This window comes from Rhinolophus ferrumequinum, chromosome 3 (assembly GCF_004115265.2).
Source record: "Rhinolophus ferrumequinum isolate MPI-CBG mRhiFer1 chromosome 3, mRhiFer1_v1.p, whole genome shotgun sequence".
Lineage (NCBI taxonomy): Eukaryota > Metazoa > Chordata > Mammalia > Chiroptera > Rhinolophidae > Rhinolophus > Rhinolophus ferrumequinum.
In genome coordinates, this window is record NC_046286.1 from 5,821,949 (window position 1) to 5,839,684 (window position 17,736).

At 38.2% G+C, this 17,736-nt stretch overlaps 1 protein-coding gene across 1 annotated transcript in view; it reads right to left on the bottom strand.

The window, feature by feature from the left end:
• Nucleotides 1-2,548: 2,548 nt before the first annotated feature.
• Nucleotides 2,549-17,736, bottom strand: part of SRPK1 (SRSF protein kinase 1) — a 63,266-nt gene continuing 48,078 nt past the window's right edge. Inside the window, 4 exon segments of the mRNA XM_033101451.1 lie at nucleotides 2,549-5,042; nucleotides 6,512-6,604; nucleotides 9,898-9,967; nucleotides 12,939-13,046. Of these exon segments, the coding sequence (XP_032957342.1) occupies nucleotides 4,858-5,042; nucleotides 6,512-6,604; nucleotides 9,898-9,967; nucleotides 12,939-13,046 (456 nt within the window). The 3' untranslated portion in view covers nucleotides 2,549-4,857.

Consider the following 17,736-nt stretch of genomic DNA (forward strand, 5'->3'; position numbering starts at 1 on the left):
ACACAGCTCAAACTGTAGGCAGCTGCTACACTTCCGGAACACAATCCAGTTCTGCCAATCGGAAGGGCAAGGCTTGTTACTGTATTAAAATGGGCAAAGCTAGATGTGAAGTAAGGACAACAGATGATTAAAAAGTGAACTTGGGAGGATATAAAATCAAATTAATCATCTATGTATTAAAAACCCACCCTTTACAAGGAATGGTGCTGTCAGTAATACCGTGTTTCCCCGAAAATAAGACCTAGCCGGACCATCAGCTCTCATGCATCTTTTGGAGCAAAAATTAATATAAGATCCAGCATTATGTTATTATATTAATTATAAAGACCTGGTCTTATTTTACTATAAGTAAAATAAGTACTTATAGTAAAATAAGACCAGGTCTTTTATTAATTTTTGCTCCAAAAGACGCGTTAGAGCTGAATGTCTGACTAGGTCTTATTTTCGGGGAAACAAGGTAGCACTGGGTACTAATGTAAACTTGCTTAATTCGTTTTAAAACTTTTTTCACCCCTTCTTCCGCCTCACCCCGCCCCCAACTCCAGTTCAAGCCGTTTCTGTCTAGTTGTGTAGGACACAGCTCCCTGACCCATGCTGGTCCTGACCCATGCTGGTATTGAGCCTTGCGCCCCCCACCCCGAGAGTCAGGTGCCGGTAGTCCGCTCACAGCAGCTCAGGGCAGCCCGTGGCCACTCCAACTGCTCACGGCAGCCCAGCCCCAGGGAGAGCTGTTGTTCACAATCTTAGCTGTAGAGGGCGCAGCTCACGGGCCCATGTGGGAATCAAACCAGTGACCTCGGTGTTAGGAGCACAGGGCTCCAACCTCCTGAGCCACCGGGCTGGCCCTAAAACTTCTAAACACTTAACATAATCTCAAATTTTATGTCTTCTAAACTGTTATTTCTGATATCACAAGGACTTGGTGTGGATTAATATTTGTGCAAGGACTTAAAGACAAATGTCTATCATACTTTTTAAATTCCAACTTTTTAAAAAAAGACGACAAAAATCACGATTCCTCCTCAGTAGGTTTCAAGGTCCATGTACTATCTTTGTATACTGTTTTGAAGACTGTGAAAGAGCTTACCAAAGCCTTACAGTTAGCAAAGGCACCAAATTCGTGGGCAAGGCACAAAGCACTACTCAAGCTTCTCTGGTGTCATAAGGCCTTATTTTGGGAGCCAATCTAAGTTCAGATTCAATTATCAATAAATCACCAGTTTCCTATGATACAGTAGCCTAAGAGCAAACCACTGTCCTCCTAAAGCCAAACTGGAAGACCCTATGGGCTTCAAAAAGAAAAGAATGGGAAGCAATGAAATCCATTTGTAACCTGGGCCTGTTCTGGAGTAACAAAATGGTTTCCCTGTGGACACTGAGGGCAAATGAAGAGTTAAAGGTGGGGCTGTAACTCCACCTCAGTTTGCTGGTTCTTTTGAGACAGCTGTAAGCATTCCCAGGACAGCATTCAAGTCTTCCAAAACCCTGGGAGTTCTAAGTATACATTTAACACATGGCTTGAAGAGACTGCCTAGATTGGTCAGTCTGGTGAACACAGTGGTTTGATGAATCCCAATTAACTTATTTTTTAAACAGGTTACATTCTGATCAACACTACAATATGAATACACTACATGTCTTAAGTATGGTGCAATTAAAACTAACTAGAACAGCTTATGCAGTTCGGGATGGGGAATGACTTTCTATGAGTCACACTTAAAAAGATCACAAATGAAAATGAAAGGCCAATTAAAAACTAGAAAAGTATGTGATGGAAAAAGACAAAAATGCATTACTTTTAATATATAACAAGTTCTTACCAAGTCATCAAACAGGGAAGCACACCAGAAGAAAGCTGGGTAACACAGGCAAGTAACTAAAAAAGAATTAAATGGGTAATAAAACCCATGAAACAAGTTTCTAATTTCACTAGTCACCCAGTATACAGATTAAAACAAGAAACTCCCTTTTTTGGGCAAATTAGCTATTAGGAATAAAATGAGTGATTGCAATCGGCCCATTGAATTCTCTTGGTCACAGCCAAACAGTGCAATTGCTCTCCACATAAATTAGGCAAATTTATTAAAAGCCTTAAAAATGTGCTTACTCTCTGGCCCAGCCATTCCATTTCTAAGAATTTATCCTTAAGGAGTGAATCAGACAAGTGTATGAAAACCTGTGTAGAGTGTTCATCATACCAGTTGCCTCAAGAGTTCACACAAATCTTTTGGCATTTTGCACACATTGCAATTATAATCTGAGGGGAAAAAAACATACACCACAAATATTCTCGGGAAAATGCTATCAGATGTAGAAGATAACAATTTTCTTAATGTTTTCCAAAATGTATTTTGCCAGTCCCACCCCCAACCCCAATTTAAAGATAGAAGCACAGCTACAAGCCCCACACAATAGCACGTGTGCAAGTGGTACAGTTTCATTGCATATTTGAGTTCTAAAAGCATACTGAACCAATCCTTTCCTCCATTCTGAAGTTTGGGTCAGAGCAACTTGGGCAACAAATGAACACAACTCTTCTGGAAACATGTAGGTTATTAAATTATTTATTGTATTGCATTGACAAAGAAAACAGACGATGCACCCAGTAGAAAGAATAAAAATGTATTCAGGGTTTTATTTTTAACTGACAGCAAATAGAAATCCTTTAGTGAGATCATGGCAATTTGACAGAATTATGATTAAATTCAACAAAGGTATGGGGGTACTTGAAGATCAAATTCTACAGCTGCCTCTTTCCACAGCTTCTAATTCATCTGGCTCCTTAAATGATGGGGGGAAAGCCCTTATTTGGTGGGGAAACATTTCCAAAATGAAGTTATAGGTTCTCTCTTACTAAAATTTCATGTCAGTTGTCAAAATGGGGCCTTCTATTTGTGTGTTTTGGTTATTTCACTTTAACATCATCACCAGAATTCCACAATTGTGATTTTACAGTGAAGAGAAGAATTCAGTTCTTGTTTGCTATTGCTTTAGATGTATGTATCGCTGAAAATCCAAAGTGGATAAGAACTGCTGAAGGATTTTCCCTGCCGTTTGATACAATCTATTCTCTTTATTCTTGATACGTGCATAGACAGCCTCACTTAAAATTCTTTCTACAGGAACATGTCTGATTTCAGGACTACCCAATCAAGGATCCGATGAATGGCTGGCCATAATAATATGTTTATGAGTTAAATGGATTGCATAATTGCGCCACTTTTTCCTTTGCCATTGTTGGTGGATAAATCTAGATTCCAATCTCCTGTGTAGAAAGTTGGCTACTCAGCAGTCTCGTTGGTAGCTTTGCTAGCAGAGCCTCAAGTCGCACCTCCTTGGCTTTCTGTAAAGCAGTCCTGTAGCCACTTCTGGAGGATGCAGTAATCCCCAAGGCCCCCTTGGTCCACGCTGACCGAGCGGTGGTGACCTCAATCCTGCCCCTCTTTTGCTTTTCAATATGACCCGAGGAATATGTAATGTAGGGCAAGTCTAGGAGAGGCCCATCCTAAATAAGATGCACAAAGCCTTTCTCATTTAAAAAAAAAAAAAAAAAAAAAAGCCTCAAGTACATCTCGAAATTGCAGTTAAAAAACTTACATTATACAAGGAAATAGCAGCAGAGAATGTCTAATCTTCAACCAACCAACCAACCAAAAAAAAAAAAAAAAAAAAAGCCAAAACAAAATACTCAAAATAAACAATGAAAAAAGTACCATCCCACCCCTCCCCTTGGTTCTTTTATCCTGGGATTTCATTTAAGACCTGAAGGCTCCGAGAAAATGAGAAAGGCAAAGCCACAGAGGGAAACTGCTTCAAGGCTAAATTTTGGACAAGGTAAAGAAAAAGCTGTAAATAAAAGGGAACTGTTTTGAAAAGAATCAAGAACTCTAGGATATTTTCTTCTTAGCTGGGAAATCTCTGAAATCCAGACCACTTTTCTAGAGTCATCCTGAATTCTTTAGTTATGGGGCAATAAACTCAAGTGCAATGAGTAAAGTGCCAGCCAGGGATGAAAAAAACAAAACACAAAACAAATAGCCAATCAAAATAACTGCTGTTAGGGTAACAGAAGACACACAGGAACGGACTGATTATAGAACATCTGTGGTTCTGAAGAAATTACTAGTCAATGGTTGTTTTTGTTTCCACCAAAAATCAGACTGAAGATTCAAGGATCTTAGAGTTATGAAAGGATGAAAATATGACAGTGCTTTTGAACAGTGATAAAATGGTACCCAAATTTGGTGTTTATACAGCTCATTTAAAAAGATAGTAGCTTAAAAGTCACAGGAAAAAATAACGTAGAGAAGAACAGAAACGATCCAGGAAGATGATGCAGCCTGGATACAGCAAGTTTAATGTCTCCGCTGCCCAGAGAATTAACACCCTTTCCCTGCTCTCATCCTTATGCGGCAATAGGATATGCACTAGAAAATTTGACTCTTAGAGTCAGTGAATAAAAGGATGAGCTCATATGTCTTCATAGCTCTTTTTAAAAAAGCTGCTTCTAATTGAAAGAATGTCCTAATAGAAAGACATGGGTACAGGGCGAGAGGTTGTTTCACATTTTAGTGCATTAGTCTTTGGCAAAGCCCAATCAAGGCCGAATTCACCTAGGATGCCCAATGGCTGTGGGAGAACCTCCACAGGGTCAAGTAAGCAAACCCAAATGAACATGTTGGATTAAAAAAAAGAAAAAACACACAAAAAAACAAAAAACACACACAAAAAAACCCCTAGAAACCCTTGAAGGAAGAGCTTCACCCTGAAAAGGGAAGAGGGCAATTCTAGAAGAAGGGTGGAGGGGCGGAAGGTCAGCAAGTGATCTCTGCTGCAGCGCTGGGCTGGGTGGGGGGCTTAGGAATTGAGCCAAGGGTGCCGGAGACAATCAGCAGCGGTGGCTCTCTTCTCAGGGACCAGCTCCAACATTGGCAGTAAGAAATCCGTGAAGCCAGCTGCCTCTTCCTGAGACCACTCATACTTCTCCACTAGAACCTCAAAAAGGCCCCAGGGTTTCAGCTTCGTGATGTGTTTCAGGTCACCTATGGTAAAAACAGTACAAAAGAAACTGACCACCACTGACAAGTGACACGATTCTTTTGTGGAAATCCAGAAACTAATCCAGGTAGTCTACAAAGAATCATATTTTGCCACCAGCCTCTAATCCTCCATTCACAAAGCACCTCTCCCCTACTGCATTCCTTGGAAAGAAGTGTCTCCATTCTTCATGAAGGCTTAAAAATTTAAGAAAATTTGTTTGCTCTACACCATTCCAGGATTTTAGTTCCAGTCAAACTGGAAGGGCCTATCAGGAACTAGGTGTTCACTAAAATGAATATTAGATGATTAAATAAATGCCTATGTACTCAACACAGTTTCATACAGCAGCCAGAGGCAGTTTATAACCACATACCAAGAACAATTTGTTTGTACTCTTTTTTTTTGGCTTTATAATCTAGTAAATGTTGCTTCAAAATGGGCAGTAATTTAAAAATAGCTAAAACCATGTCAAAGATGTATAAAAGCAACAAAACTAAAAAAATAAATCTCATACAGCTTTCAGATACAGCTGCATCACATTTTGTACTATTCTGGAATGTCAATCTATTTTTTGCTTCTTTGACGTAACATTTTTTAAAAAAGACAGTCAATTATCAGTGGCTTATTAAGTAGATGCTGCTTTAAAATGTTTTCCTTTGCAACTTTTATTTGAAGTCTCTTATGTGGGCAGTGAGTGCCCATTTAATTGCCTACTTGGTACACGCATTCCATTCATCTGACTTTGTACACAAGGGAAACGCTTATGAAACACTTCACCATTTTCTTGCCCAGAGGAGGAACATTAAGAAATGTTTCTGAGTATGCTTGCTGCCAGTGTTAGCAGAAAAATTATTTTTCTCAGCCCTAGTGTACAGGTTGTGAAGAAAACGTACCAAGTTAAAAATCTAAGGTGAGAATCTTATCTTCGTTTCCTTCACTAGTAAGTGATAACATAAACTCATGAAACTACCAAGTAGACAGTTAATTCATATGACTGATGTGTTTAAGTGACTGTGTTAGGTGACAGTGGGCTACAAGATGAGTGACATGTAGTTCTGCCCTTAAGCTTAAACTACTTGCCCTTTGATAGAGGCAGTTCTTAGGCTAAATGCTAGCAAAAATGTGCTCGTTTTCCAGAGTGCTGTGTAGCAGTGATCAACCAACTATGTGCCATCGTAACTAATTTAACACGAAGTAAACACCATTAGTATCCCAATTTAGAAATCAGCAAACTGAGGTTGTGTCATTGGCCGCACAACTAGTGGAGCATCTGGGATTTGAACCCAGATGGTCTGGCTCCAGTTTCTCTCTTGACCCGTTATTTCACCTCTCTCTGCTAAGTAACGGCTCAGCATTCAGAGTAGGACTATCCTTCTTGTAGGTGCTGGGAACATGTACCCCGTTGTACTTACCTCTTAATGTTTCAACATTTTTGTCCCCTTAATGTCTGGGAACAAATACATTATTTTACCTTTTTTGGTGAAAAATTCCTTGGAATATTTTCCTGCCACAATGAGCTTGCGAGGCACCTTTCCCAGAAGTTCTATGATCAATGCAATGTGATCTGTATGTTTCAAACATTTCAAGAGGGGGGAAAAAGACACACATAACAGGAGTAACAAATGTCGTTCTCGGCAGCAAGAGCAGCATGCACACCTTTGTCAAGCGTTTCAGGCTTAAATTCTGTCCTAAATGGGAAGAAGAGGACTCTATCCAGCGACTGGAGAATCCAGAAAACCATAAAAAACTCAGGTGCCCACTCCAATGGGACTTGAGTGCTAAACAAAAACAACCCTGGTGTGAATGCTCTGCTTCCTGACGTTGTGTCCCTGGAGCCTGGATGAAAACCCACATTAACAATACTACCTCTGCGATTGAAGAAGTCCTGTGAATATTTCCCACTGAGGGCAAAGCGTCTTGGAATTCTGCCTATCAGCTCTATAATGTGCGCAATGTGGTCTAAAATAGAAGGGTAAGAAGAACAGGATCAAGGACAAGCTGTAAAAGAGGTTTTTCTATGAATAGCTTTTTCAAGGACTAGCTGTTTAAAAGTAAGTACAAATAAAACCAAGGATACTCAAGGGGAGATTGGGAAGGCCAAGAGTTATTTCAGGTGCTTGGTCACCTGATAGTAGCTGGCATGTCCCATTCTGGGGTTTGGAGGCTTAGCTACACCTTTCTTTCTGTTCGTCTATATAGCTAAGTTTAGGTGGGTTTTTCAGGTAAGGTAAAAAAATGTACCAGTACGTTTTAGAGATTCTAGAACTGTTATTTATTTATAATAGTGCACTGGGCTTCTAAAAATGCTCATGACGGTTAAAGCATTAACATATGATTATTTGAATTTTCACAATCACCCTACAAAATGGGCGAAGGATTAATACACCATTTTAAAGATGAGAAAATGGAGAGAATACACGGCCTACTTGAAGCTATAGAGCTAACAGGACATAGAATGCGAATGAAAACCCACATTTTATCATGTCTAGTCCAGAGCTGTGTTTCTTTAAAAAAAAAATAAGTCACACTTTTAAAGTAAAACTTAGCACAAACATTTCAGAGTATGGCTACTTGACTACTTGCAGGCCACTGAACTGCCCAAGTCACGGAGTGGCTTGTAACTGTCACAGCGTGAATATGGGCTGTGAACACTGACAGGGAGGTATGTGGTCTGTCAGCAGGAAATGAGCTGGAGACCAGCCAGCGCCCACGCGTACAGGCAGCTCTACTGCTTTTTTCGCCTTGTAGTGACAAACTAAGAATACGAAGAGGGGTGAAAAGTGATGGTTCCTCACCAGAGCTTTACAGATGTCTTTAATCCTATAGTTATAGAATCATCAACGTCAAAAGGAATCACTTACAAACTTCCAATAATGTATCTTGTAGGGGAATAATATGCTACAAACAGCCATGTATCTTGGGATTTTGTGAAGGTTTCAGGGCATATCTGTTTCTCATGTAAAGGACTCACTGGTCATTTAAAAGGGCTTTACATTCATGAATTCACTATAACCTCTGGGCAGTTTTGACTGAATTTACAGCTTGGTAACAAGTACTTGGCTGCCAAGAAATTTCTACCGATTTTAGGCAGGACCTACAAATAAATGTCTTTGCATAAAGTAACTGTGAGACAATAGTTTATCTTATTGTCAATTTCCAAGTGCAATACTGGTTCTTTTAATATTTTTCCTGTATCAAGGAATAATTTTTCCCTTGAAATTGTTATTTTACATTTAATTCCAGCAACCTATCTCTGGCCTATCCATTAATCATAGGCTTGACATATTCTGACAGGCAAAATGATCAAGTATTATTCTAAGCGTTAGGGCTGTGGAACAGCAACAGTGACAGAGGACATGCCACTTAGGCCCCAGTCTTACCGTGACTTGTACCAAACTGCATACTCTAGAGCCAGGGGACAAGGGTTTGCTCTTTCCTGCTCTTAGGGGCCAAACTGCAATAATTTGGGGTTTCATGTAAGGACTGTTAGTATTGATTGGTACAAGAAGGAATAAACTAGGATCTAAATGTCTAGGATAGCTGGCTCCCGCTTGTCTCTTACTTGGGACTTTTCATATACATTTTGATTTTCAGGTTTGATAGCATAAGATCCTACACAATATAATTCTAGCTACTATGTGTGTTCTGTACCACACACTATAGGGAGTCCAGGGGACTAAAGAGAAAAAAATTAATTACCCTCACAGACATAGAGGGCATTTCTAAAACAATATAAACCTATAGCCCAAAACTTATAACCCAGAAAAAAAGCAAGCAGAGAACAGGGAAAATGAAGTGTTTACAGAGGTAGTAATTACAGTCTATTCTTACATGAAGCTTATGTATAGAAAACACGTCCAAACTACACCCACTAAAACAGGTATTTGGCTAATAGGAATTTGTTAGCATAGCATTTTCTAAATAGTACATGTTAGGAATAACAGCAGACCCTACTAAACTGCCTATTAATATCCCAGGGGACCACAGTTTGAGAAATAGAGCTTTCTTGTTTCTGTAGAGCACAGAACGTGACTTCCCAAAGAACTGAGGAAAGCATAGAAAATAAAGGACACCACATTTTCCACATTGGGAGGGCATACTGCTACTGCTCTTCCAAAGTAATCCCCATTAATACTGAAAACAAAAGCTGCCTAAACTGTATAATAAAGAAGGCAAAACATTTCTTTAATAGTTTTTTCATTCACATTATCTCATCTAGTTATATGGATGCCCCATGATAGAAGCCACCCCCCCGTCCCCCCCCACACATCCAGCTGTCTGCTTTTACAGCCTCTCAAAGGAAGCAACTGACTGCTTGGGCTTTTCTCAAGGGCTATCACAAAATGTAAATCAATAAAATTTTATTTTAAAATGGAATTCTAAATGTTAGTATCATTTAAAAAGAAAAAAACATGGCTTTAATTTTCAGAAAGGGGAAAAAAGAATGCTAAATGCTGCAGAATTTATATAGACAAATCGGACACAATCTCTGCATTCAAGCAGTGTGTTTGTATATTAAAGTTATTAACTTCCAAATAAAGTTGGAGCCATAAATAAGCAAAAAGCTGATGAACAGGGAGATTCAAACTGGGTAAAGAATGAATCACTGATTTATATAGAAAGGAAGAATGCAAATTTTAGCTTAACCAATTGTGGCCTTTTCTCTAATCCTCATATAGAGTTCTTTAGTATCTATTATATAATAGCTAATATAAAACTTCTTATATTTCTATCTTTTTTGGGATTTACATATACTTGGCACACTAAAAAGACTAAGGCACTTGGGTACTAACAAACGGTGTCAGCCACATGCGGGGAAGTGTAACTCCCATGAGACACCCTGTGAAGGGGACTTACCTTCATCTCGAGTGTACTCTTCCCCTGAATGAGGTTCAAACAAATAGTCACCTGTGGCCAGTTCAAAGGCCTAAGGAAAAGAGGAGAGCATATGAAAGCATTAGGAAAAAAAAAAGCCTTTGGGAAGCTTATTGCTATTTGGCTCAATAGAAAGTAATTTTTCTTGGAAAAACCTGCAGGTGATCATTAAAAAAAAAAAATCAAAGATTACTCCCATAGAGCTTTCTTTCCATACCTGTATCTTAGTAAAATGGCACAGGAAAATCGCAAAAACGCAGTTAATACCAACATGTGGATTATTTTTCAAAGTCTCACAGTGGGAGTTCAGTAAAGATATTGATATTAAAGTTTTAAAGAATACAGAAAATTTTCTGAAACTTAATTTTCTACATTTTTTCACTTAGATACTTACACCTGGTTACATATAGTTCTCTAGGAGAACTATATTTTGGAACATAATATACTTGCTAGTAATTACAATTTTACAAATAAGATAACAGCAAAAAACCCAACCCAAACCAAATGATCACAACATTAGAACTGAAAACTAGCAGGAGCTCTACGAAGATGACAGCACCTCGTGAACACCCTTCCTGTACAGATGAGAAAACTGACCAAATGGAAAGGCAAAGCCCATCCTCCGACCCAGGCCTCCTGATGCCCACGCCCACGCTTGTCTCGCACTGATGACCAAAGAGCCTGCTCATGCCAGTCAGGGTTAGGGGGACAGACACAGGCCAAATCAGTTACAAAACCCAGTGTGCTGGGCATCCAGACAATGGGATTACTCAGTGCTAAAAAGACATGAACTGTCAGATCAGGAAAAAACACCGAGGAACCTTAAATGAGTATTACGAAGTGAAACAAACCAGCCTAAAAGGCTACATCACTGTATGATTCCAAGTATATGACATTCTGGAAAAGGCCCAACTATGGAGATAAAAAGATTGGTGGTGGCCAGGGATTGAGGGGAGGGAAGGGTGAATAGAGGAGCACAGAGGATTTTTAGGGCAGTGAAACTGTTTTCTATGACACTATAATGGTAGATATATGTCATACATTTGTCAAAATCCACAGGATGATTAGTGTTTAAAAAACATCTATTCTTTATGAATTCTTGTTTCTCACAAGTCGTGCAGACAATCTCATAACTTATCCCTACCTCTCAGAAAGGGTCCCAATCTTTCTATCAATTCATTGCATTGTACGCAGGATGATCCATCTCCCCAGGCACTTCTGATATTCCAGGATTTATTTTTATTCTCTGAGTATGGCCAAATTTAAAGGAACATTCCTATGTCTATCAGCAAAATGAGAAAAGTTTGGGGAGAAAGAATGGGGCTCAAGTTCTCATGGTATTAATCACATGGTCAAGAAAATTCCTGCATGTAAGCCGGTCCAAACGGGGCGAGGTTACTTTTTGGACCTTTTTTGCCTTACCTTTTTTCCTTTTATATTTTTTGCCTTAACTTCTTAAGCCTGACATAGCAAATACTCCGTTAAATAGCAAGCAGGACCTTACAGTACTGTCCTCAATTAACCCACTACCCACTACTAAGAACCATGTGATAAATCAGACGCCATCTATAAACTCGCTACATTTTGTAGTTGGTGCTATCTATTACTTATTTTCTCCAGCCAATCAATTCAAATCAAATTCCTCAAAATCATACTTTAAAGTATGGCAAAAAAGAAGGCAAATTTTATTCCAATGTTCTTTCATCTTGTGTGCCTAATGCCAAACTTTATTCCAGATAGTCCTTCATCTTAAAAGCCACTGATACGCCATAACAAATGATTTATAAAGTCATGCCATAGCAACAACATGATTTTAACTCTATTACCTTTGGAAGACAAAGTTTTTCAGAAATGTAGGATGGACGACTAAACAGGTAGAGGTTTCTAGTCTGTCCTTTCTCTTAAGTTTTCCCCAAGAGTTGACTGAATACTAATCGAAATGATAATTTAGTATATTTCTTGTTTAATTCACTCATTTGATGGTCCACAAATATTTATTAAATACTGTTGTATCATAAAGAATCTATTTGGTTTTTGTTCCTGTTTCCTGAAAGGGAGTCTTTAAACTGAATTTCCAAGTGATAAGGATGGGCCCTGCGACTCACTTCAATTTATGCTCATGATGAGCCTGAGCTCTGTGGGTCATTCTAGCCAATTGCTGAATCTGAAAGGTCAGTGGAACCCCCCAATTTGTAGCCAGTTGGTCAGAAGTGCAGGTGGCCTGTGGACCTCAGAGCTTGAGGCTGGTGTCTGAATTGAGGGGAGCCTTGTGGGAAACTATGCCCTTAACCTGTGAAATTTGTGATTAACTCTAGTAGTTAGCATCAAAACTGCATGGAAAAAACCCACTGAAAATGTGCCAGGGCCTGAACCAGACACTTAGCAATTATAACAGACATGATTCTTGCCAGCATAGCACTTATAACCTAGTGGAAAAGAAACAAGCAAATAAACACATAATTACAAGAGTATACGCCATTTCAGGAAACAACACATTAATAACACAACCTAACATGAGGCTATTTGTGGGAAATCATTTAATATCAACTAAGTCTGACCACCTGAATTGTTGCTTGCCTGGGACAAAGCAGTAACTTATGAATCTACTGATGACTGAGCTTCACATCTTACGAGATGCAAAGATGTCTGAGTAATTGCTGAACTGTACAGAATGAAACAGTTTTCAGGGGTTTCCCAAATATGAAAATAGATTAGAGCCAAAATCAAAAGCAACACTTCAGAGTAGTTATTTTTACCCCCCTCCCCACCTGCCTAAATCTGTAGTAAGAAACATTTGGTTCCTTCACCTAACAGGAATTTGGCAGGAACCAAATGGAATGCTAGATGTTTATAAGTAGCTTTTGAATTCGGGTCTCTCCAGACATAAGAGTTAGAGTGCCAGTGGTAAGTCACACAAAACATTTTTTCTGTTTCTTAATTTGCTGGTCTACTGAAATTAGCAAAGAGGGCAACGTACGTTACTACCAAATAACGAGTGAAGGTCAAGGGGAAAAAAACGTTACCATGCATGCTGTGCTCCAAATGTCAGCAGGGGTATTATAGCCAGATCCTATCAGAACTTCCAAGGAGCGATATTGCCTTGTTTGAATGTCTTCGGTGAAATGTTTGTGCTGAGTAAATGGAGAAGGAAACAGCACACTTTAAAATTCATTTATTCTAAAAAGCAACAAGTCATGATTGCTCAATAATGGAGATTAAAATAAATTCTCTGAAGTTTTCTCCAAACCAAAGTTTTCATTTAGCTAATACCTTAAGTAACATTTTGATGCAATTAGCTCCAAATAGCATTTTGCTTTAGTCTACTCCAAATAATTTTTGCAAACATATGAATCTAAACTTAATATACAGATTCAAGAATAACAATTTCTTTTTAAAATGTAGGTTTCAAGTTTCAAGAACCTTATAAACAGCACCTATAAAGAATTCTTGAGTGATGTCTGCATCCCGGCAGAGCGAGACACACCCTTTGTCTCTCCCCTTCAATCTAACAACTAGTGGAAGATCTGTCATTCCTCTGACCAACATGCTAGGATGCCTGAGAGATCCACACATCTATACAGCTGAAGGTGGGTGGATTGGAATATAAGGAACGGTGGAACTGGAGGAACAGCAGGGATTGTGCCTGAGACCTGTTCCCCAGCGGCAGTTAAGCCTGCAGCCCCAGTGAGCATGGAAGCAGCAGAGGAAAAGGGCTCGTGACTCCCCCCAGCAAAGGAAAAGGCCAGTAGCAGCGTAGATATGTGCAAACCTGGCTGCGGTGGTGCCCGAGGCTCAGATGACCCTGGACACAATAGGGCACCCGCCATCCTGGTGATCCCAACCACACTGGAAGCAGCAAGGCACAAGTGACCCTGGAGGCACAAGCAGGTATGAAGAGAGCACCTGTGATACCTCTGGCAGAAACTGTGGAGGTTGGAAGTGCTGGCTCTCAAATATAGCTAGCGGCAGCTCAAGTAAGAGAAACCAAAAACTTGTGTTATAGTGCCACCTACTGGAAAACAAGAAAAGGCCTCTAATTACCAACCTCGGTAAACTACCTAAACAAGAGGTGTTTGCTACTTCAAATGCACCAGCAGAGGAACAACCCATCAAGTGCCATGAATAATCATGGTAACACAAAAATAAAAATGACAATTCTTCTGAGAACAAACTCAATTCAAAATCATGAATGCAAAACAACTGTAATGAATAAAGTCAATGAGATACAAGAAAACGCAGAGAGGAGGTTCAATGAGCTCAGGAGTAAAATTAATGAATACAAGGTATGCTTTAGAAAAGATATTGAAACAAAAAAAGAACCAAACAAAAATTCTGGCACTTAAAAACACTCAATAAATAAGATGAAGAATGCATTAGAAAGCACTGGAAATAGACCAGATGAAAGAGAATTAGTGAGCTCAATGACAGAAATCTAAAAATGATTCAGGTGGAAGAGGACCGAGAACTAAGATTAAATAAAAAAACATAAAAACAACTCTACAAGAACTATCCAACTCCACCAGAAAGGGAAACATAAGGATAATGGGTATCCAAGAAGGAGAAGAGAGGAAGAAGGGAACAGAGAGCCTATTTAAAAAAATAATAGATGAGAACTTCTAAACCCGGAGAAGGAACTGGACATACAAGTACAAAATGCTAATAAGACACCTAATTATCTCAATGCAAAAGACTGTACCTAAGACACATTATATTAAAACTGTCAAAAGTCAATGATAAGAAAAGAATTCTAAAAGCAGCCAGGGAAAAACAGACAGTAACCTACACAAAGGAACCCCCATCAGGTTATCGTCAAGTTTCTTAGCAGAAACTCTACAGGCTAGGAGAGAGTGGAATGGCATATTCAAAATACTGAGAGATAAAAAACTGCCAGCCAAGAATAATTTATCCAGCAAAGTTATCTTTCAGATATGAAGGAGAAATAAAGGCTTTCCCAGACAAAGAAAAGTTGAGGGAGTTCAACACCACCAGACCTGCCTGACAAGAAATGGTGAGAGGAGCTCTCCTGTCAGAAACAAAATGGCCAAAATACACAAAACATTGAGTGAGGTGATAAATAGAATCAGAAAACTGCACCTCTATTACAGAATACGGTGTTAAGCACTTAATTATAGCATAAAGGTTAAAGGGAAAGCATTAAAAACAACAACGGCTACTTCAATTTGGTAACGAACACACAGCATAAAAAGGAATAATTTGGGACAACAAAAACATAAAAGAGAAGAAGAGGATGGAACTTCTATAGGCAAATGAAGATAAGATGCTATCAAAAGAAAAAGAACTACTTTATCTATGAGATATTTTATATAAACCACATGGTAACCACAAAACAAATCTAAAACAAAGACACAAAACAAAAGAGGAAATGAAGATAATCATAGAAAACCACCAAATTAAAATAGCAGACAGAAAGACAAGGGAAAAGAAACAATGGCGATACAGAGCAACTTCAAAACAAAAATAAAATGTCAGTAGTAAGTTCTCATATACCAATAATTATCCTAAATATAAATACACTGAATTCACTAATCAAGAGGCACAAAGTAGGTGGATGGATCAAAAACAAGACTCAACTATATGCTACCTTCAGGAGACTTATCTCAGATCCAAAGATAAACAAAGGCTCAAAGCAAAGGGGTAAAAGATGATACTCCAAGCAAATGGTATTCAAAAGAAGTGGATATAGCCATACTTATATCAAACAAAATAGACTTGAAGCCAAAAAAGGTAACAAGAAACAAAAATGGATTATTATATAATGATAAAGGGGACAATCCACCAAGAAGACACAACATTTATTAATATATACGCACCCAACTTAGGAGCACTAAAATATATAAAGCAATTATTAACAGAAGAAATTATTAAAAGAAGAAATTGACAGAAACACAGCAGTAATACCGTTTCCCCGAAAATAAGACCTAGCCAGACAATTAGCTCTAATGTGTCTTTTGGAGCAAAAATTAATATAAGAGCCGGTATTATATTATTTATATCATATCATATCATATCATATATCATATCATACCCGGTCTTATAGTTAAATAAGACCGGGTCTTATATTAATTTTTGCTCCAAAAGACGCATTAGAGCTGATGGTCCGGCTAGGTCTTATTTTCGGGGAAACACGATAGGAGACTTTAACACCCCACTTAACCAATGGACAGATCTTCAAGATAGAAAGTCAACAAAGAAACATTGGCTGTAAATGACACATTAAACCAGGCAGACTTAACAGATTTATACAAAACATTCTACCAAAAGCAATAAAATACACATTCCTCTCCAGTGCACACGGAACATTCTCAAGGATAGACACAAGTCTCAATAAATTTAAGAAGACTGACATCATATCAAGCATCTTTTCTGAACACAACAGTATGAAACTAGAAATCAACTTCAAAAAGAACAGTGGGGAAAAAAATCAAAAATACGTGGAGATTAAACAATACGCTACAAAACAATTGGGGCAGCAAAAAAAATCAAAGGAGAAATCAAGAAATACATGGAAGGTGGTTGAACACACAATGTGATATATAGATGATGTAATTGTACACCTGAAATCTATGTAACTTTACTAACAATTGTCACACCCCAATAAACTTAAAAAAAAAAAAAATTCATGGAGACAAAAATGAAAATACGACATACCCAAATGGAATGTGCAGCAAAAGTGGTATTAAGAGGGAAATTTATGGCAATACAGGCATACTGTATATATTGTGGGTTCAGTTCCAGACCACCATAATGAAATGAGTTATAACCTTCAATTTATGAAAAATGCAACATCTGGAAAGCAAAATAAAATGAGGTATACCTATACAGATATAGGTATAAACCAGAAAAATGTTGGATAAACAACCTAACCCTCCACCTAAAGGAACTAGAAAAAGAAGAATAAACAAAACCCAAAGTCAGTAGAAGGAAAGCAAAAATCAGAGCAGAAATAAATGAAAGAGAGACTAAAAAGACAATAGAAAAAAAAATCAATGAAATTAAGGGCTGGTTCTCTGAAAAGACAAACAAAATGGACAAAACTTTAGCTAGACTCACTTTAAAAACAGAGAAAAGATTCAAATAATAAAATCAGAAATGAAAGAGAAGTTACAATGCATACCACAGACATACAAAAGATTGTGAAAGGCTATACACCACACCAAATGGACAACCTAGAAGAAACGGATATTCTTAGAATCATACAACCTTCCTAGACTGAATCATGAATAGAAAATCTGAATAGACCAATCACTAGTAAGGAAATTGAAATCGTAATAAAAAACCTCCCCAAAACAAAAACCCGGGACAACACAGCATCACTGGTGAATTCCACCAAACACTCAAGGATTTAATACCTATTCTTCTCAAAAAAAACTGAAGAGGAGGGAACACTTCTTAACTCATTTAAAACACTTCCTAACTCATTTAAAAAAGCCAACAGTACCTTGATACCAAAAACTGAAAGGACAACACACAAAACAAGAAATTACAGGCCAATGTCTCTGATGAACATAGATCCTCAACAAAATACTAGCAAACTGAATACAACAATACATTAAAAGGATCATACACCAAGATCAAGTGGTATTCACTCCAGAGATGCAAGGATGGTTTCAACCTCTACAAATCCATCAATATGATAAAACACATTAACAAAATGTAGGATAAAAATCTTATGATCATCTGAATAGATATAGAAAAGGCATTGAACAAGACTCAACATCCATTTATGATAAAAAAAAAAACACCTCAATAAAAGTACAGAAGGAAAGTATCTCAACATAATCATGACTATACAGGATAAAC